This window comes from Trachemys scripta, chromosome 7 (assembly GCF_013100865.1).
Source record: "Trachemys scripta elegans isolate TJP31775 chromosome 7, CAS_Tse_1.0, whole genome shotgun sequence".
In the NCBI taxonomy this organism is placed as follows: domain Eukaryota; kingdom Metazoa; phylum Chordata; order Testudines; family Emydidae; genus Trachemys; species Trachemys scripta.
Genome location: NC_048304.1, coordinates 42,326,770 through 42,349,276, shown reverse-complemented (window position 1 = coordinate 42,349,276; position 22,507 = coordinate 42,326,770). Strand labels below are relative to the sequence as shown.

At 45.0% G+C, this 22,507-nt stretch overlaps 1 protein-coding gene across 3 annotated transcripts in view; it reads left to right on the top strand.

Moving 5' to 3' along the window:
* PRKCD (protein kinase C delta) overlaps positions 1-22,507 on the top strand; it is a 147,088-nt gene that overhangs the window by 67,667 nt on the left and 56,914 nt on the right. For all 3 annotated transcript variants that reach the window (XM_034777021.1, XM_034777022.1, XM_034777020.1), the window contains exons 2-3: positions 13,402-13,538; positions 19,947-20,146. In XM_034777021.1, the coding sequence (XP_034632912.1) occupies positions 13,424-13,538; positions 19,947-20,146 (315 nt within the window). In that variant the 5' untranslated portion in view covers positions 13,402-13,423. The remainder of the gene's footprint in view (positions 1-13,401; positions 13,539-19,946; positions 20,147-22,507) is intronic.

Below are 22,507 nucleotides of genomic sequence, written 5' to 3'. Positions count from 1 at the left end.
TGACTGAACTTTAGATGACTGGATATTCTGCGGGGATTTTGAGAAATTTCTGTTGATTAGAATGAGTCTCTGTGGCTATGTCTTCACTGCCCAAAAAGGTGGGTATTTCTACAGCAAGATAGTTAATGCACGTTAGTTATCTCACTGTAAAATCCTAATGGAGACAAGTCTCTGTAGCTTTTACCATGATGTAGCTAGGTGAGGTCAGCTGCAGATGTGGAGTGGAGGAAATAGTGTTGTCCTTGACTACCTACATTGTGGATAAAAACTACAGACCCTTGTGTGCACTTGGATTTCACAGCAAGATAGCTAATACATATTTGTTACCTGGCAGCAAACACACACCCTTTTTGGCACTGAAGACATAGCCTGTGTGTGTAAAGAAAACAGAGTTGCTTTTGAGAGCAAGTTTACTTCCCAGAGGAATTCATTTTTATTGGTAATAAAAGAGCAGAAGTAGTCTCTGTTTTTGCCAGCAGTCTTGAACTGACTTTGCTCATATCAGTACAATTAGTGTGCGGTGGATCTTGCTGTCCCCACGTGTATGTTTTTGGTTTTTGGCAAGCTGATTACACGTAGGTAAGTGTTTGAGTTGACAGTGAAGTTGACTGTCGTGGGAAAAAAAAAAGAATACAGCTTTTAGGAGACAACTACATCCGGGGCTTGAAAGGTCAGTTTTGCACCTGGCTATCAGGAAGGGGAAAGATCACTGGTTCACTTAGAAAACACATACTTCTTCAATATATTTACATTGTAGTTATTAATTTAATGCTCAAAGTTCATGTGATGGGGCTTATGTTCACTCTAGGGACTAACACTGGCTTGAACCAGACACAGCCTCGCCAATGCATCTCAATCTCAGTTTAGAGCTCCCCGCTAGTCCTAGTCCTGGGTTTATTTAACTAGTGGTTTTCCAGCTGTGCTGAATTATGTGGGGACTTGATGATCTGATTAACTTTCCAAGGGGGACTAGGATCTAAACCATTCAACTCATTTTCACCTATGACCTAATCAGGACTTGACTTGAATCTCTCTCTCCAGAGGTGAAAGTCTACAGCATCTGGTTCCCAGTCATCCGTGCATACTACCTGTTACTCACTACAGTAACTCCTCACTTAAAGTCGCCCCGGTTAATGTTGTTTCCTTGTTATGTTGCTGATCAATTAGGGAACATGCTCGTTTAAAGTTGTGCAATGCTCCCTTCTAAAGTTTGGCAGCTGCCTGCTTTGTCCACTGCTTGCAATAAGAGCAGCCCGTTGCAGCTAGCTGGTGGGGGGCTTGTAACCAGGGTGGACCGGCAGCCCCCCTATCAGTTCCCCCTATCAACTCTTCACTCCCCTAAGTTCCCTGTGCTGCAGCCACCCAGCAGGCTATCAATTGCTGGCAGTTCAGCTGTCCCTCCCCCAACTGCCATGTGCTGCTCCTGCCCTCTGCCTTGGAGCTGTTCCCAGAGACTCCTGCTTGCTGTGCAGGGGGGGCTAATGTCAGGGTGTCCCCCTTCCCCCTGCTCCTGCACCCCGCTTACCCCTTCTCCATATAGAGCTGAGTGGGGTCAGGACCGAGAGAGAGCTTGGAGCAGCAGCTGCTGTCTCAACTTCCTGATCCACTTAAAGACAATGCACTTAACAGTGGGTCAGCTTACTTAAAGGGGCAGTGTGCATCTCTCTCCCACACACAAAGTGTGTGTCTGTCTCTGTCTGCTATGCTGTCTCCCCTCCCTCCTGTTCATGCTGCCTTGTTTGAGAGGCTACATTAACAACAATGTGTTAACCCTTGAGGGCTCAGCCGAGTGCTAGTTCATCATTTAGCAGCAAGGCATTCCCTGGGAAATATCCCTCCTTCTTCCACCCTCTAACTTCACCACCTCAACCAAGCTTCACAGTCATCATAGCTGTGAAGAGTATTAAACTGTTTGTTTAAAATGTATACTGTGTGTATATCTATATAATGTATAGTTTTTTGACTGGTGAAAAAAATTTCCCTGGGACCTAATACCCCCCCCCCCCTTTACATTAATTCTTATGTGAAAATTGGATTCACTTATCGTTTTGATTAAAGTCGCATTTTTCAGGAACATAACTACAACGTTAAGCAAGGAGTTACTGTATCTGTACTCTTGTGTTGGCAGATGATTTGCTCAGCCATTTAAGGTATCGATTCCTAGTCTAGCAGTTAGAACATATTCCTCATTAGAGTTTTTGATTAGCATTATATTTACATTGAATTTATCAGTGGATGGTGTGAGGTATAGCTGGGATTTGTTACTTTTACTAAAGCTGTTTTCCTTTCTTGAGGAGGTCATCTGAATCCCTAATCCCATCAAATGGAACTCCAGCAAATCAGCTTGAAGTTCAGCATAGCAGAGTTATCTTATTAGTGCCTGGATGACATACTGTGGATATTTGCATTATAGTGGTGCTTCTCAGTTGTCCAATGGGCTAAATAGTGTCACCAGGTAATTGCAAAGCTGAATAAAACATAGCCTTTCAGCTTTTGTTGTTGTTGTTGTTGTGGAGGAGAACAGGCCATTGATCAAAATTAACATAGACTATTTTATTTTGGGGATTTGTAAAATATTCCTGTTACAATTTTTGTAGGAAGGTCTCTGTTTATAGTAGTTGTATGGCACACAAAAAAAGAGTATTAACAAATATATCCCTTGCAATACACTGACTTTCTCAGATTTCACAATCCTTTGTCTAAATGACAGTGTGCTGATCCCCTTGAGGTTGGGAAGAAATGCTTGTTGCCGCTCAACAGTGATGGTTCTGAGCAATTTGAAAAATTATGCTCATAGGCTCTGAAGAGAACCTAATAATAGAAGAATGCTAGTCATGTGATGTGGAGCATTTTGGGTTGGCTAAGAGGTGCTTTAAAGAAATTGAGTAATGGGTCAAATTGTCTTGACTCCATGAAGGATTTTGAATAGTTCTCCACGTTCTTCTCCCAGAAAGAACAGCATAACTATGTTCTGCTGGTAAAGAGAGGGTAGCTAGCTGGAAGGGTGGGGAAGGGCAAAGAAAGATCTCATAAATTGTCCAAAAAGTTGGTATAAAGTCCAGGCCACACCTGTGCTACCTGCTGGCAAAAACAGTTGATCTAGGACAAGTCCAGCATTCTACAGTGAACTAAGAAAATTAATGATGAGGCATTACATGTTGAAACCTTGTTTGCTGGTTGGACAGCTATTGCCTAAGTATCAAAATACTGATATTAAAATAACAAAAAGCAGATGTTGCTGTTCATTATATATCTAAGAAGCTTGTAAACATTGAATTTGGTTATAAAATGTCATTAGGAAGTCATGGGTTCATATGGGCTAATACCCTGGCAATTGCAGAGTCAGGTTTTCAGTGCACCTCCATTAACTTGCTATATTGAGCACTGGAACACAGACCTGTTGATTGTTGTATAATCACGCTTTTTTTAAACCTCTTACAGTGAGGGTGAGCTATCGCTCGTTGTGGAGTATGATCATCTTCCATGGGAGTTATGGGTCCTCAGGTGGCTGATAAGGCCAATCTTTAAGCCACAAGTTCTATTACAATGAGGGCAGATGTTTTCAGGCTCAGCAAGAAGTTGGTGATCATGACTGGAAGCCAGTCTCTCCTTCCTCCTGTGCCTCTTGTCCTCTTCAGCTTGTCGGCGAGGAAGTTCAAAATGCAGGGGACCATCACGTAGGACTTCACTCCATTTTAAGTGATCCTGGGCAAATGGCTCCCAAGTGTTAATATCAATATTACACTTTTTTAGGTTGTCCTTCAGCAAGTCCTTATAACACTTCTGTTGTCCACCCACATTACGGTATCCTTCTTTCAGCTGAGAGAACAGGACCTGTTTTGGGAGGCGATGGTCTGGCATCCGGACAACATGACCAGTCCAGCGGAATTGCTGATGGATGATCATTGCCTCGATACTGATTATCATTGCCTCGATACTTAACTATGCCTCTTCCAGAACACTAATATTGGTGTGCCTCCCATTTGATCTTCAGAATCTTATGGAGTCAGCGTTGATGGTGCCTCTCAAAGACTTTCAAGTGGTGTTTATAGGTTGTCCAAGTTTCGGACTCAAACAACAGTGTTGGGAGAATAACGGCTTGATAAACAACCACTTACAGTAAAGCCAGGTTGACCCCATTTTTAATTCCTGTTCCATCTTCTTTTTACCTCCTCCCACTATTTATATGAGCACTTCTTCCTGTATCAGAGCCCTTATTTTTCTCTTCATTACTTCCCAGTTTCTGTTACTAATGGCAGCTGCTGTCTTTTGCTACCAAATAGCTGCTTAATTTTACTATTAAGTAATTTGATGTCTAGCAAAACTGTAATTGATTTAGTACTGCACTTAGTGTAGGCATTGGATCTAATTTCATAGTTCTTATTACTGAGAATTATGAATTGAAATCTGCTGTAAATTGAGCTAAAGAGCTTTTTAAAAGTGAAGAGAAAAAGCAGTGAAATATCGGTTTGATGGCTTGCCTCATCAGAACAAAGGCCCTTGGAGTCTTAGAGCACTTTTCCCTGGGTTCAGACTTTCCTAGCTTCATAGCCCTTGGCTTAAATCACTAATTCTGTAATATAAAAACATAAGTAAACATACTTTCTCTCATATTAGCAATACTTTTTTCAACTTCTTAACTTTGTTTTCCAGATAAAATATTAAAAAAAAAAAAAAAGAGAGGTTCTCCCCTCCACCACCCCGGTGAAATCTCTAGTCTTCAGTGTTACCTTGCCAGCCTATCCTTCCAAGAGTAAACATTTTGCTTGTGCAAATTAGTGATTCAGAAGATGTGATGGATCTTTTTTGACCTAGTGAAGGAAAGATCATACATTTATTGACCATTTATCTTATATTTCACAGTAAAATATCAAATAAGGTACAGACAAAAAAGTTTTCAGTTAAATTAGGCTAATTAATAAACACAGGCTTCCTGTTAGAAATAAAAAATATACTTACCTTTATGCTAAATCCAGAGATTCAGACCAAAACCAAGAGAGATGTAACATTTGGCTTCTCAAATGAATCAGCAAAATTTTCATTTTAGAAATGTGTTAGGATGTAGGCTCAATGAGATAAAGGATTCTTGGGTCCTACTTAAGCAGGATACTTTGCAAAATTGGAGGGATTAAATTAATTGTGAAAGATATCTTCTGTATAATCAGGGTATCATCCCGTGGTGGAAATGATCAGTGAGTGGAGTTTATTTGGTTACAAATTTCACTTAACTGAAATACTACCATAATTCAAAGAGGAAGCCTGCAGGCCCCCTGATTAGAATAGTGATCAAGATTTCATAATACAGAAGTTGCAGTATTTTCTGGTAAAATAATACTGTAATGGGCAATATTAACTGCTCCATTATCAACTAACAGAACCATTCATCTAGGAATTGTTTGGAGAGAGATTATTAATACCTAAGTGATTGCATTTTAGAATATAGTATACTTCTGTTTATTAGGGTTGCCAACTTTCTAATGCCAGAAAACTGAACACCCTTGCCCCGCCCCTTCCCTGAGGCTCCGCCCCTGCCTCGTCCCTTCCCTTCCCGAAACCCCAACCCCTGCTCACTCCATCCCCTCTCCCTCCGTCGCTTGCTCTCCCCCACCCTCTCTCACATGCTCATTTTCACTGCAAGGCTCAAACAGGCATATTGATTGTTTTGACAGATGTATTATGCTAAGTTCAGGTTTTATTTGTTGCAGGATGCTAGAGCTGGCAGCAAGATAGTCAAAATGGGTAATTTTTTAAAAAATGAAAGGTTTTCATGACTCTTTCCCTCCCCTCTTCGCATTTTTTGTAACCAGCTCCATGTTTTTTGTTCACTAAAGTAGTTGTAATTTTATGTGTGGAATTAGGACCACACATTATCATAGCTGCAATGGGTGCATTAAAGGCCCACTCCTGAAGCCCAAATACAAATCTATAGAGTACAACCACAGAAATCCACACCTGTCCAGATAGCTATATAAATAAATCTGTAGAAACTGACTCCCACACCTGCATGCAGATACAAATGTGTATTCATGTGTGCACATCTAGCATGCACTAACATATATAATTCCACATTATTTAATATTACAATTGTTGTTTAGTGTCTAGAAACCCCAACTAAGATCAGGGCTCCAGGGTGGTAGGTGCTGGACATGCACATAAAAAGAGAGAGTCTGTGTAATGGTGCGTGACTCACCCTTGCGGCGCCTCCAGCCGGTCGTCTCACGAAATTAGCTCTCCAGCCCTCTGAGCGCCCTCTTCAGGCCGGTGTCCCACTGCCACTGGCCCCCGGTGCCCCTTTACCCGGGGGCTTCCCCCTGGCAATACCCCCACCAATCTCTATGGGTCTCCCCCCTCTGGGAAACCCCCAATCCTCTAATCCCCACCTTGCCTCAGTCTGGGCTACTGCCAGTCCTCACCAAGCCCCCCCTTCGTGGGCCAGACTGCAGTGTAAAAGCCACTCATCATAGGCAAGGGGGTTCAGACCTGCTGCCTTCCTCTGCCTCCAATACCTCTATGGGCCTTGGACCAGTCCCTGCAGCCTGGGGAGTTGCCAGCCTGGAGCTCCCCTGCTCCTCTGGCTCTCCCCAGCCCTGCTTCACTCCCAGTACCCTTTCTGCAGGCAGCCAGGCCCGGCTCTCTCCCAGCCTGGAGAGAGACTTCTCTTGGGCTTTTGGCTCACAGCCTTTTGATACAGGCCAGCTGTGGCCTGATTGGGGTGTGGCCGCTTCCCCAATCAGCTGTCCCCAGCCACAGCCCTCTCCAGGGCTGCTTTCAACCCCTTCTATTTTAGGAGCAGGGTAGCCACCCCGCTACAGTCTGCAACAAAGAGTTTATAATGTAGCTAGACAAAGGTGGGAGAAATGTATGATACATTGGCTCTTCTGCAATTACTAGTCAACAACATTCATTTTTTAAGAAATAATACATTTCTTTTAGAGTTCCCTTCTCTTTTAAAAATGTATGAAATGAATACACACGTTTTATTTCATCAATTTTTTTTTTGTTCGCAAGCCAGCAAAGGGAATAATAACAGTCAAAGAGTTAGGCTGCAAATTTTATTCACACAAGTATACACACATGCGACAATACACACACCTCCTTACACAAAGACACATAGTCTCTTACACACATAGAATGCATACATGCACACACTGGCCTACACAGAGACACTTTTTCATAGACTTTTCCAGGGGCTGCCTAAATCACCTAGTTGGGAAGGGAGGAGGGTGGACTGGAGGGGAAAAGATGGGGGGGGAGTGGAAGAGAGAGGATGGGGAGGGAAAGAGGCCAAGGATGAGAGCAGGGTGGAGGTGAGAGGGGGCAGTAAAGGTGAGAGGAGTGGGTTCAGGAGGGTATGTGACATGGATGCAAGGGGAGGTAGAAGGCTACAGGTGCATGAGGATGTGGGGGGCACAGGGGTGTATAGGAACATAATGGGAGTGCAGCAGTGTATGGAGAGGAATGGGGTGCAGGGCTGTGGGGGATGAGGGACATGGGGGTTGCAGCTCTGGGAGGTGGGAGGATGGGTGGGAGAACGCTATAAGGGGTACAGGGCTGAGATGGTTAGGTGTGGGGGGCAGGACAAAATGGGATGGGGTTGTTGGGACGAGGAGGGATGCAGTGAGGGGATGGGGGTGTGGGGAGGTTGGGGCAGGGCGGGGTGCAGTGACAGGGATGAGGGTGCACAGGGGTTGGGGCGGGGAGGGAGGGAATGATGGGGGAATGGGGGTGCAGCCCATTCCCACCACTCAGAGATGGGGATACACATACCTCGAACTCCTGGGTGCCGGTGATGGGGCGATAGACAGAAAGTGGTTCACTGCAGGGCACGCACCACAGCTCGAGCCCAGCCACACGAGGAGTGCGAGGAGAAGAGGACTGGGCATCAGCGGGAGAGGTGTGTGCCACGCAACCCCGCAACAGCCGCCTGCTGAGCGCTCGCGAATCACACTCACGCTAGTTTCTCCCCTACCCTCACCCAGTCAATGGGAGCAGCAGGGGATGGGGCAACATGCAGACCCCTGTCCACCTCCCCCTCGGCTGCCCCTAAGGCTAGGAGCTGGATATGTCAGCTGCTTCCTTACTGGGAGCCGCGTGGTTCAGTGGCTAGCAGGGAGCCTGTCAGCCTCGCTGTGTGGCAGCACCACCAGCCGGAGAGTCTTTTTAGAGAAATTTCCAATCTTGATTGTAAAATTGCCAGTGATGGAGAAACCACCACAACCCTTGGTAGATTGTTCCAATGGTTAATTACTTTCACCATTAAAAATGTACATCTTATTTCCAGTATGAATTTGTCTAGCTTCAACTTCAAGCAATTGAATCATGTTATACCTTTCTCTGGTTAAGTGACATGCACAGGTTGCTTAGAGCTTAAAAATGTAGTTTAAAAATATTGGGAAATGGCCTAAAAATATAAATGAAATGGAAAACAAACAATGCTGAGTAAGATACAATTTCAAGATAAAGGATAAAGACACATGATATGATGTTCAGATAGTAGTATGCTCAATTCTAACCATTGAAAGTGTTGAGTCAGGTCCAAAAAATCATGAGTGACTTAAATTGAGATATTTTAAAAATTCATTTTGGGTTCTTTTTATTTTCCCGCTGGTTTCTGAGCACATGCTTTGCATTTTCAAGCTTTTTTCCATGACTTTGAGGACTAGAACCCTATTTAACAAACCAAAGGCTTACACTCTCATTCAGTCTCTTGAATCCAAGAGCTGGAGATTTAAGAAAACACCAAATACTGAAGGATTCACAGTAACATTGTGAAAAAGCTGGCAACCCTTATGAGAGCCAGAGCAGGGGAAACAAATATTCTTCACACATAGGTGTATGAGAACCAAGAAGCGTAAAGATACCATAGACCTTCTGGATTATCAGAGGGAGTATAACAAAATAATAGAAAAGTTAATTGAAATATTTTGCCTCATTCTTGACTGTCAATGATGGGATAATGTCTTTCCCAAAGGCACCTCTTGTTGGAGAGCATTGTGTGGCCGTGACACACGTATAAGTCTGTAAGAATATTGATTATGGAGCAATTTGAGAAACTCAAGTGTAATAAATCATCAGGCCTTTTTGTTTCTGAAGGAAATGAAGTGTGACAAAGAAGAGATAAAGAGATTCTCACACAGGCCTTGGGTACACTGGCGCTGTACAGCGCTGCAACTTGCTGCGCTCAGGGGTGTGAACCCCCCCGAGCGCAGCGAGTGCAGCGCTGTAAAATGCCAGTGTAATCAGCACCTGCAGCGCGGCAAGCTATTCCCCTCGGAGAGGTGGAGTAGTTGCAGCGCTTCGAGAGAGCGCTCACAGCGCTGGCGGCGCGACTACACTCGCGCTTCACAGTGCTGCCGCAGCAGCGCTGTGAATTCTCAAGTGTAGCCAAGGCCACAGTTATTCAATGCAGCTTTGAAAATAGCAACTGTTCCTGAAGAATTTAGTGCCTAATTGGGGGGGAGGGAGGGAACAGAGCCAAGAGAAACCCTGGGAATTCCAAGTTAGTGAACCTCATCTGTCTTCAGGGAAATGTATTATTTAGCAGCATTTATATTTTGCTAACAGTCAGCTAGTCACAACTATGTATGAGTACAAGTATGAAAATAAAGTGCTTGTCCTCTAACTTGCAATATAATTGATAGTGAATCTAACTAAAGGCAAAACACTACCACACTTGGAAATTTAGTTTGATCGGGTCGAACTGACACATTATTTGTGATTGAAAACTGTGCCCCTCTCTCTAGTTAGTTTTTTTTTTATTGTGTTTAATAAAATTGTAAAGGTCCACAGAAATTAACAGAGATAGAAGTACATAGGAGACTACAAAAAAAAAAATAGAATAAATTAGCATTGAAGGGAGAGAAGAGGGAAAGTAGTTGAGGTTCTTTAGAGAACGGTGTATGTGCAGTTAAAATCTCATCAGTCTTCTCTTATTCTGGCACACTTGAACAAGGGGTCACTTGCTGGGTAAATTTAAAGCCAATAACAGGAAATAATTCTTCAGAGCTTGGAGTCAGCCTGTGGGATTCAGAGCTCCAGGAGATCAAATTCTCCTACTAGAGCTGAATTTTAAAAGGAGCTGGATAATTTGATGAGTGATAACTTTATTAGGCTTGCTAAGACAAAAGTAATGAGCTCATAATTGCAGGGTTCAGAAAGAAAGAAATTCCTCCCCACCCATCTCTCACACACACATTTGGCTAAGTGCATTATGGCTTTTTTACATCCTTCCCACTCCCCCTTTTTTTTTTTTTTATCTGAAGCATCAGTTGGTGGCCACTGCTTGTGGCAGGATATGAGACTTGAAGCACCAGTTGTTATATCTTGTCTGCAAACCATATGTTGCTTAATTTTTTTAAATTAGTTTGTTTTCCTAAACTAGAAAAATAAACCACTTTGACATTTAAGTTTATTTCTGAGGACTTGAAACCATACAACATATAATGATGGCATGAATTGAACATATCACTGGATATCTGTTCAGCTACTATGACCTATGAGAAAATGATAGCTCAGTGGATGCTAAGTTAGATTTTCCAAGCTTTGCAAAAGCCTAGCCTAAATTTTTCAAAAGTGACTTAATTTGGGGTGCTTCATTGTTTTAATTTATATTTGAAAAAATAAATGTTAATGTGGTCTGACTTTTCAGAAGTGCTGAGCAGCTACCCTCTGAAATTCAGGACACTGAACACTTACCTCTTATATAGCACTTTTCATCACTAGATCTCAAAGAGCTTTATAAAGGAAGTCAGTGCTGTTATTCCCATTTTACAGATGGGGAAACTGAGGCACGGATAGGTTTAGTAACTTGCACAAGGTCACCAAACAGGTCAGCAGCAGAGTCATGAATAGAACACAGGTCTCCTGACCTAAAATCTGAATTACTGAAGAATCCTGTCTTAAGTTAAAATGCTTACTAGTGCTTTGGTAAGTTCTAGACTTCAAACATGAAGGGCATGATTCTGATCTTGTTCACACCAGTTTTACACAGTGCAGTTATTCCTGATTTAAAATAGTATAGGTGAGATCAGAATCGGGTCTCAATTCCCTAACAGAAGAAATTTAAAATGTAATGACAGACCAATAAATGGTTTTTCTTGTCATGGCAGCCTTCATGTCCTCCAATGTCCCATTAGAAAGGAAACCTCATTTAACAATAAAACTAGGTAAGCAAACAAAACTTTTCTATGATTACTTGGGCAGAACCCGCCGTTGATAGCTTGGTGTTCCACTGTATTATGAATTTTCTGATCTCAGTACTATAAATTAATCTTAGATTTATTTTCTTTATTCTTCTTTAATCAGAGGAGTGTTGACAGTTTCAGGTCTTCGTCTCTCCATTATTTCAAAAGAATTCATAGTTGTATTTGATTTTTATCAGTACTGATGTATTGAAAGGATTCAGTGTTTCTGTGAATGATAAAACAAACATTGAGTACTCAAGGTTTAGTTGTGAACTCAGTGGACAGAAAAAAAGGATGTAACAATAATTGAGACACAAGATAAGAGACTGGACAAGAGTTTTAGCTGAGTTGGATGGATAGGAAATGCTGTAATATAGAGATGTTATGAAGAAAGAAACAGCAAGATTTAGAAATAGTCTGTATGTGAAGGCCTAGAGAGAGAGAGGTCCAACTCAAGATGACACCCAGCCTATGGGCCTGAGTGACAGGTAAATGGTGATGGTGTCCAAAATGATTGCGAGAGGAGATAGATGAAAACCCCTATTTTAGTCATACTGAGCTTGAACTGATGGCTAGACCTCTACTGAAGTTGTAATGTTCTAAACTCCTCAGAACTAGCTTAGAGCCAAAGAAAATGATAGAAATGTATATATAGCCTGAAGTCTATATTTAAAGGTACCTTATGCAAAGCTGCCAGGTGTGGGTTGAGAGAGTTCTGTGTGGGGAAATCTGGGTGCGGGCATCTCAGTGGGGGATCCGGGTGCTGGGGGATCTGGATGCACAGTGGCTTGTTGGGGGGTTCTGAGTGCAACGGCAATGGGACTCTGCAGGGGGGTCCAGGTGAAGGTTGCTGGGGCTCAGTGGAAGGTCCAGATGCTGGGGAAGCGGGGCTCAGTGGGGTGGGGATCCAGGTGCAGCTGGTTGGGGCTAGGTGAGGTGGGGATCTGGGTATGGGTGGCTCGTCAGGGTGGTCCAGGTGCAAGGGGAGTGGGGCTCGTTGGGGGGGTTCCGAGTGCAAGGGGGGTGAGGCTCAGCAGGAGGGTCTGAGTATGAGGGTGTCTGGTTGAGCGGATGGGGGAGCAGCTAGCTGTACAGGGATCCCTCCCCCTGCAGCTGAGGAGTGATGGGTACAGGAAACGGGCAGGGAGGGGAGGAGGGAGTTTGTAGAGCTTCCTGCAGCTGGGAGAGAAATCTGGGGGTGAGTCTGACCTGGCTCCGGATGCCGTGCAGGGGAAGAGGAAGTCCTGTCCTGCCAAGCCAGGACTAGCAGTTGAGCCTGATGCAGGGTAGGAGCCACCAGCCGGGTCTTCCTCAGTTCCACTCTCTGCCCCACAGTGATTTTACGTCTCTGCCGGCTGCCCTGGGCACTCGAAACATACTGCTGGGGGGGGGTCACATGACCGCTCTTGTGGATTCCCTTTGCTTCCCTGTCAGAAAGCCGTTTTTCTGTGGGGAAGCAAATAAATCTTCTGGGGACATAAATTCTGCGCATGCAGTGGCGCAGAATTCCCCCAGGAGTAGAGCAGGCAAACTTCCAAGAGAATCTTCCAACTGGGAGAAAGCACTTTTAAAAAAATTAACATCTCTAATTATGCCAAGTGAGCCAACATGCCGCATGATAGTTGGTCACATCCACTTTGTCAGATCACATAAGTGCTTCCAAAAAAAAAATCATAATTTTGTTAGTCTTAACAGATAAACATATTCAAGGCAGTGGAAGCTCAACAAGTTTAATGCACGTTAGATCAATATATTTGGGTTACAGTTGAGTTTTGTAGCTCATAGACACTATGTTGAGTGTTTCTGTAGCATTGACTAAGCGCTTCTATTGGTATGGAGCTTAACATCAAAGTTAATCTATTAACAATGTGCTGCACAGCCTTATGTTTTCAAAGGGGCATGAAGACTATGACGATGAATTGGGGAGGAGGTCTCTTCAAACTTGTGTCTGGCTAAAATATCCTCTTAGCCATATATAATAATGTGTCTTTATTACACTTTAGTTTTAAGGTCATGCTTTCAAAACCTGCCCCTAAATTTTTACCATGCAAGTTTTGCACATTCAAATAGATGCATTAGCAAAAGTTGTAAGGGCAAATTTAGAGACTGGATTTGGGGGTCACTCTGATTGAGGAATCTCCATATTAGATTTTGGTTTTCTTATCTGCTTCAGACCAATTTTTTATTTTAGGTTTTATATTTTCTTTTGTTCACCTAGGTTTGTTCCACTGTTGTGAGCAATGGCTCCCTTCTTACGGATATCTTTCAACTCATTTGAGCTGGGACCTATGCAGAATGACGGGGAGCAGCTGCAGCCCTTCTGTGCTATAAAGATGAAAGAAGCTTTGACAACAGGTACAGTAATGACTGACACATTTCTGGACTTAAATATGCTTATTAGAAATTACACATGTGCTGTGGCAGGGCTGCAGGACTCAAGACTCAGTCCTGCAAGGTGCTGTGCACTCTTGTCCTGATCCTGCAAAGCACTTAGAAGCGTTGGCTTCACTTAAAGAAATGTGAGAAGTTCCATTGACTTCAGTGGAGTCCATGCTTTTGCTGGATGTGGCCCAGATTGCTCAGTGCTTTGCAGGATCAAATCCTTCCTTATTAATTTCCTGTTTCTCTACAAAAAAGAAATGTACGTGGCAAAACTGTCTAATTGTCCTATTTGCATGGGGTGTTGGGGTGACTAGCTAATGAGCTAACGTTTGCAAATCCGCTGTCTGTGTGTTTTCTAAATTGGTAAAATATGCTTACCTGAAAGTTTTGAGAGAACTGTGGTATCCTGGAAAAGCTCTCTAAATTGCATTGGGATGAGAGCCCTTTTTCTCAAATGCAGGACAGTAAATGGCTGCAGTGCGTTAAATGAAATATATGTTAGTGGGAAATTTGGTTTATTATTATCACCAAGGGTTCTTGATAGGAATTAATTTGTTTGGAACTAATTGTATTCCATGTGAACATGTCCCTGTGAGCACATGTAGTATATTTACATGGGTGTTAATGCAACACAAACAATAATAATTACCTATGGGATGGTGGGAGGCAAGTTCTCTGACCTTCATTTCAAAATTAAATTAGTACAGTATGGCTATACTATACAAAAAAAAGTTAACATGTTTGAAGGATTTAGAGGCCTGTAGAAACTGTCTTCCTATAACAAGAATTTAGGCCCATTTCTTCCTATGATATTTATCTTGTGGTCACTCATGATAGCTGCATTGAGTGGGCAGTAAAATTATAGGAATTGCTATGCCATATCAAACCCAAGGGCCATTATTGTATCTCTGACAGTTGCCAGCACCAGATCCTGCAGAGAAATAGCAAGAAACACCACAGTAGGCAGATATGGGATAATCTTCTCCCCAATCTATAATCGATAGAGATTGTCTTAAGATCTGACGCATGAGGTTTTACATCCCTCCTAAAAATTGTTAGAATTAACTATAACTGAATATTCTTGTTACCTGCATAAATATCCAATCCTTTTTTGAATCTTGCTAAATCCTTGGCCTCAGTGATTTCCTGTGGCAGTAAATTCCACGTGCTGTGTGAAAGCGTTTCCTTCTCTCTGTTTTAAATGTCTCAACCATTCCAGTTCCTTGCACATCCCTTTTTTCCTGTTCTGTGACAGGGAGAACAGGCACTCCTGATTTCCCTTCCCTACACCATTCTTTATTTTATGTACTTTTACCATGTCTCTTTCTTGTCTCCATTCTAAGATACACAATCCCCATCTTTTCCATCTCTCTTCATGAGAGTTTTTTTCCAGGCCTTTGATCAGTCTCATTGCTCTTCTCTGAATCCTCTCGAACCTTGCAGTTTTGTTGGTGGTGGGGGGAGGGGGTTAAGATGCAGTGACTGGTTTTGCACAGAGTATGGTCCTACACAGCTGCTAAACTGTAGGGTCAATAACAACACACCAGGATGGGGCAGTATGATGCTTTCTCGGGGTACCCAGGATTGTGAGTCATCTTGTTACCCTCCTGCCTCAGAAGGAGAGTGAGACTTCCTTGTGCTTAACTGGGTGTTAGCTACCCAAGCAATCTCCTCAGGGCTCTGCCAGTCCTTGCTGTGCCTAGATGCATGCCAGTCCCCAAACCTCCTTGAAGCATTCCCCTGTATGGCCAGCACTTAGCCACTGAACACTCTCAGAAATTACCAGGTAAACTGTCCCCAAAAGAACAGTGCACACATGAGCTTCTTCGATTCACCTATAACATTACAGCACAGAGATATGATTGTTTTCACTATAAATATAAGTTTATTATCAAAAGGCTAAAATTTAGTGAGTAAGGATAACAAAGGAAAGAGAAATGTGTATATATAAAACTAAGTATAATATGCTTCATAGAGTCTCAACTTAACTTTATCAGGCTAAAACCTTTGTCTACAATAGTTTCTCAGCTAAAGTAATCTTTCAGTGTCCCCAGCCAACATTGCTTGGATCCCTCTTTCATGAATTCAAAAAGCACTGACCTTTTTGCTTCCTCAGTGAAGGACGAAAAGGTGTCCTTTTTGCCTTCCCATTGTATCCCCAAAGTCAGTATTTTGTCCCCAGAGTCAGGATGACAATTGTGGTTTATTCCCATGTGTGCTGACTCCATGTTGCCTTCACATCCTCATGTCACTGTCATATGCAAACAGGCTTCCATTGTGTTAGCTTACAATGCTTATTTTACATGTGAACCAAGGCAGACGTATACATCCTTTGTCTGGTCAAAACCTGCTTGTTAAGCCTGTTTTGATTCAGTCTTTAAAACATATTTCTCTGTGTGTGTACACACATATACACAGCTCTGTAAATATCAACCCTACATACATCTCACAATGATTATGAGGATCAGTATGACCTAAGCTTTTAGTAGAGACCTCATTTGACGGTCTTTGCTTTCATAGTATTTGTGCAATATGGTGGGTGTAGTGAGTTTGTCAAGCCAGTCAGAAGTTACTATTACAGAACAATGAACCCTTTTGCCAGTTGGCCTTGAGTGGTTCTTAAGGTCACAGGCAGTAAGGTGACACAGAACAAGATTCAGCAACCTCATGCTGAAAATCTTGTTTTAATGGGGTTGGAAAAAAGAGGCTCACCAGGGGGCTTGAGCGCCTCCTGTCGGGTGGGTGCAAACCTGCACACACTCTCTTCGTGGTGCGCCACCCTTCCCCCTGCTCTCCCCCCTGTCAGCTGTTGCCCTTGTCAGGTGGGTCTTCAGTGGCTCAGCCCTCCAGCCGAGTCACACACAATCAATATGGATGAATGCACAAACCCTTTCTGGGATAAAAGGTCCAACAGTTGAGAAGGACTACTGAGGAAAGGGAGAGAAAGCAGGTACAGTCTCAGCTTTCCTTTTCCCTCCCAATCTCTTTCTCCTTTTGGAGTGGTGGTGGATTGGGCCTTTACAGTGGGAGAAAGAAGCTCATTTCCAGTTTTCATGGGTGTGTTCTGTGGAGCAAGAGGGTGTCATGAATAATTTTGTTGGGACTTAACGTTACTGTATCCTGAGTAGGGAAAAGATCATCCCCTGGGACAAATATAGAAACACTAGAAAAAGTAAATTTGCATGGGGTTTGGGATTAAGCAGATTATAAAACGGGTAGGCAACCTTTCAGAAGTGGTGTGCCAAGTCTTCATTTATTCACTTTAATTTAAGGTTTCGCATGTCAGTAATACATTTTAACGTTTTTTAGAAGGTGTCTCTCTCTAAGTCTATATTATATAACTAAACGATTGTTGTATGTAAAGTAAACAAGGTTAAGAAGCTTCATTTAAAATTAAATTAAAATGCTGATCTTACGCCGCCAGCCTGCTCAGCCCGCTGGGTGGGGAGAGGGGGTTCAGGGCAGAGGGCTGGGTGTTGGGGGGGGGACTCGAGGTCAGGGCAGAAGGCTGGAGTGTGTGGAGGTGCAGGGGACAAGGCTGGGTGTGGGGGGGGTTCAGGACAGAGGGCTGGGTGTTGGGGGGGACTCGAGGTCAGGGCAGAGGGCTGGGGGGTGTGGAGGTGCAGGACACAAGGCTGGGGGGGTTCAGGGCAGAGGGATGGGGCTGTGGGGGTGCAGGGCAGAGGGATGGGTTTGTGTTGGGGTGGGGGGTTCAGGGTAGAGGGGTGGGGAGTGCAGGGCAGAAGGCTGGGGTGCTCCCAGCCCCCTGCCATGAGCCGCTCATGGCAGGGGGCTGGGAGGGATATGCCCTGTTCCACCCCCTTCCCCCAGGCCCGTCCCTACCTCTCTCTGCCTGCTCTACGGAGCAGCGAGCACGCTGCGCTCGGCTCTGCTCCTCTGGGGGGAGGAGGGGCCAGAATGCACCACGTTGTGGGAAGAAACGGGGCAGGGGGGAAGCTTGGTCCTGCGGCAGCCAAGCTTCCCTCCTCCCCCGCTTCTTCTCCCAGCGTGGCACTTTCCGGCCCCTCCGCCCCTTCTCCTCCTCCTCTCACCAGGCAGGCAGCGTGCCACTCAAAATCGGCTCACGTGCTGTGTTTGGCATGCGTGCCGTAGGTTGCCAACCCCTGTTATAAAACATTAAAAAGTAATTTAAAGAGGCTCTTGTAAATAGACAAAATAGGAAATGACTGAATATTCTTCTCTATTGCTGTTCGTCAGTGACATTGATGTATTAATATTTGTAGGCAGGTAACTTGATCAATGACAAATCCTGACTAATATGAATTATTTTAAATAAATAAATAAATAAAAATCAGCATGGCTTGGTGGAATCATCTCCAGCAACTCTGGCTGCTCCTTCAGTCTTGAACATTTTTAAAGAATACGTACATGTGTAAAATACCTATTCAGTGTGTAAACTTTAAACAAGTTTCCACATAGAATTTCCACAGGAAATGGGTCCCTGCTAGTGTCTAATAGACTTTTGTTTAGTTAAAAGGTTTCTAGAAGCCTGGGAATCTTTTTTGTTCCATGGAATGGTTTCCCGATGCTCAGTGCTGTAACTTCTGTAACTCTGCTGTAACAGAGCACTTTTAATGGGACTTATAAGATCCATATAACAGACCTAAAAAGGCAGGGATGGGTACATATATTTCTCTCTATATTGAAGGATCTCTTCATTAATATTACTCTTTCTGATGTTCCAGGGGCAACTTTCTATAATACAGTGCTTTCTGAGGAGAGGGTTCCGTTTTTAACAATCAGATGACTAGACCGGTCTACTGGATGTGCCATGCAGAAGACCTAGTCTTGATGGCCAGTTTCTTATTGCCCGGTGCAGCAGAAACCCCAAGCAATGGGGAGATAGCATGCTCATCCCATAGATTTTAGGAAGTGTCTTGTGGTTCAACAGACGCCCTTACACCTAATTAAGTACAACCACGTATATCGCCAGTTAGCCATTCCTGTCTTTTGTTTGAAAGATGATCGTGATGTTGGAGAAGAAAAACATGGGTATGAGAAGATCCTTTAGGATTATAATAAAAGTTCTGTCTAACTTAGGGCTTTCTATAGTTACTCTCACTATCTGTTTATCTAAAAACCTTCATAGTAGCTATAGAGAGTGCTGAGTTCTGGAAGGAACTTTTGATAAATTGAAACCTTTGCTATGATTAGCTGTCTACAAGACTGAATTCCAGGTAAAAGCTTTTGAATACAAGTAAAGGAGAAAAAACAGAAGGTCATAACAAAATGCAGGAGATACTCAGGTGGCTGTTTGTGAACGTTTTGAGAATGCCTTTTGGCAAGCAGACTTAAGCTTACTTGTCAAAGCTGTAATTTGTAATGCTGTTCTTGGCAGGCATTCCCTAATAAAGCAATACTAAGGTGTTATTCTTTACTGCTGTTTAGACAGCTCATCACAATGAGCAGAGTGCATCAAACAAACTGTTATTGAATTAATACAAACTTAACTTGGAATTCATGCTTCAGAAAGGTGTTTAGATAATAAGGGCCCAACCCTTCCCTCATTGGAGTAAACAGGAATTCTACCAGTTACTTTGATGGGAGGAAGATCATGGCCTAACTCCTTTGGGTAGGGGCTGTGCTCTTGTTCTGGTTTGTACAGCATTAGCACAGGAGAATCCCAGTCGGTGACTAAGGCTTCTCTGCACCATGATAATACAAATAATAATAATAATTGAAGCACATGCATGCTGTACAGCAGAGGGAGGTCCTGCAATACTTTGAAAGCTGTAGAAATCATGACTGGATCAGACCACAGTACTGTTTAGAATGTCTTTTCCCTATGCTGCTTCTGAATAGAACTGTGAGAAAAATGTCAGAATAGGTTAGGAGACTAGTTAATGAGATTTTTCAGCTTCAGGCCACCAGTTGCAATTCAAACTAGGCCAGCATTAAACATCTCTTAATTTGTCATCTAGTAGTGGATGCCTGACATGAGAAGCTAGTGATCTAATCCCCATCACACAATATACTAATGCCTTCTGGGCATTTTCAGCAAACAGTCTAATGACTGAACTGAATGTCCATGAACACTGAACTACCCTCTGAATATTACCATATAGCTCTTCCCTCTAGATCCAAGTTGATGCACATTTGCATTTTCACTGCTGGTGCCTGTGCTATAACTGATATGTGGATAAACATAACTCTCAGGGATCAGAGAGTTTACCAATGTTTGAATATTTTGGTGCTTATCCGGGTGGCAACCACAACCTCATGCTTTCTGAGGTTCTCTCCTGCTTATGATTTCATAGTAAGGGTCATCTCAATGTTGTTTTTCCATTTAAAGTCAAATCAGATATTGTCATATGTAGAGCCATCACTTACCACTTACCCCACTTTCTGTGCGGTTTTCAGAGAGGGGAAAAACTTTGGTCCAGAAGAAACCCACCATGTACCCAGAATGGAAATCTTCCTTTGATGCCCACATCTATGAAGGGCGTGTCATTCAAATTGTTCTCATGAAGGCAGCAGAAGACCCACTGTCCGAGGTTACCGTAGGGGTATCAGTCTTGGCAGAGAGATGCAAGAAGGGCAACGGCAAAGCAGAGTTCTGGGTAAGTGTGAAGATGAATCCGTTCAAAATCACTCTTGTGTTTTTTGTCTTGTGTGATTTCACTCAAGCTGAACAGACATGCCATTTCGCTTTTAAAATATGAGTGTTTGCTCCCTTTTGACATGCATGCCAGTCTGTCTAAGTAAGACAGTTATTTTAGAATTGCTAATGATGTAGATAATGAAATGTCAATGTCCATGAAGTTGATAATAAAATCCTAGGCTTCAGTGTCTGAAATAATGACCCGTATCACACTCAGAATTTATCTTAAAAAGTACCACAGACTATGAGTGTGATCAGCATATATGTTAATAGAGTTGGGTTGTCATAATTAACCTGTATATGATAAAAAGTGAAGCTAATTCTAAGTCTCTTTCATTTTGTGTATTGCTTTTCAAAAATAATTTCTACTTGTGTTGGAACAAGTTGTTTCCTTCCTTCCTGACCCCTTGCTATTTGATCACCCTTTCTTGCCCTCATGTCCTGTGACACATGCAGGGCCGGTGCAACCACTAGGTGAACTAGGCGGTCGCCTAGGACGCCAAGTGGTTGGGGGCACCAAAAAGCTCCCTCTGTATTTCCCTGGACATGTCCTTTTCGTCTTTAAATAGCCGTCCAGGAGGAATTGGTAGAAAGGTCCGGGATTCCCCACCCACCCACCCCCATGCAGTGTGTGGCATGGCTGATTGGGCGCCTGGGCCTGATTGAGCCGCTCCCATTGGCCTCCAGCAGCCAGAGTCCCTCCCCCGCTTCCCCCTTCCCCTGCCTCAGCGCCGCGTCACCAGCATTCTGCGGGGGAGGGGCTCTGCACTCGGCAGCCTGTTTGGTTTGGCTCCACGTGGAGCCAGCGGCTCGAGCAGCATGGTGGTAAGGGGAGTCCCGGGGGGCTGGCGGGGGGAGGGTTGGATGGGTCAGGAGTTCTGGGGGTCCTGTCAGGGGGCGGGGAGTGGTTGGATGGGGCCAGGGACGGCTCTATGTATTTTGCCACCCCAAGCACGGCAGTCAGGCGGCTTTCGGCGGCATGCCTGCGGGAGATCCGCTGGTAATGCAGAATCGGCGGCATGCCTGCGGGATGTCCGCCGGTCCCGCGCCTTCGGTGTACCCACCGCCGAAACCACGGGACCAGCGGACCTCTCACAGGCATGCCACCAAAGGCAGCCTGACTGCCACTCTCATGGCGACCGGTAGGCCACTCCCCGCGGCTTGCCGCCCCAGGCACGTGCTTGGTGCGCTGGTGCCTGTAGCCGCCCTTGGATGGGGCGTGGGAATCCCAGGGGTATGTCTGGGGACAGGGGTATGGATAAGGGTTGGGGCAATCAGGGGACAAGTAGGGGGTAGGGTACTAGGGGGGCAGATAGGGTGGGGGGGTCTCAGGAGGGGGCAGTCAGGGGACAAGGAGCAGGGAGGCTTAGGTAGGGAGTGGGGTCCTGGGGGGAGTTAGGGGCAGGGGTCCGGGGGGGGGGCAGGGGGGGGGGGGGGGGGGGGGGGGTGGGGGGTGCGGGGGGGGGCAGGATGTGGGAGGGAGTGGATGGGGACGAGGCTCTTCTCCCCCCCCATCCTCTTTTTTTGATTGCTGAAATATGGTAACGGCAGGGAGGAGCCGCCTTCTGGAGGCACTGGAGAGCCAGAGCTTCAGCTTGCGGGGGCGGCGAGCCCCAGCCATGGAGGAGCCAGCGTGGCACAGGGAGGCAGTAGCCCTGCAAAGGTGATGGCACTGCTGGCAGGGAGCAGCCGCGCCCCCGCCCCTCCTGCCCATGCTGTGGCCCAGCGCCCCCGCCCCCCCCCCGGGGGGCTCCTGCAGGCTGCAGCAGATGCATGCAGTCGGCAGCCCCTGTGCGCCCCCCAGCTCCCCCCTCGCCACGCTCGGGCTCTGCCGCTCCTGTGTGTGTGTGTGTGTGTGTGTGAGCCGCCGCTGCCTCTCCCGGGGGAGGCTCCTCCATGGCTGGGGCTTGCTTCTGCTGCAAGCAGGCTCTCCAGTGCCTTCAGAAGGCGGCTCCTCTCTGCCGAGCTGCTGCAGCGGCCCAAACCTGGCAAAGCTAGTGAGTGGACTCGGGCGGGGGCCGCCGGGGTGAGGTGGGGAGGGCTCGTATGGGGGCTGTGCATACTTCAGGGGAGTTCAGGGGGTGGGGAGGGGTGAACCTGGCCCCTGGGCTCTATAAAGGCTCATTGGGATTTGCCCCTCAGTGAAGAGATGTGCGCGGGGGGAGGGGGGAGGGCACAAGGTGGAAGTTTCGCCTAGGCTGCAAACTATCCTTGCCCCGGCCCTGGACACATGTGACCAGTTCTGTTTACAAATGCAGTTTTGAATGCCTTGTTTCTAAACAAAAGCTCACTGTTGCAATGATTATCATTTTGTCTCTGC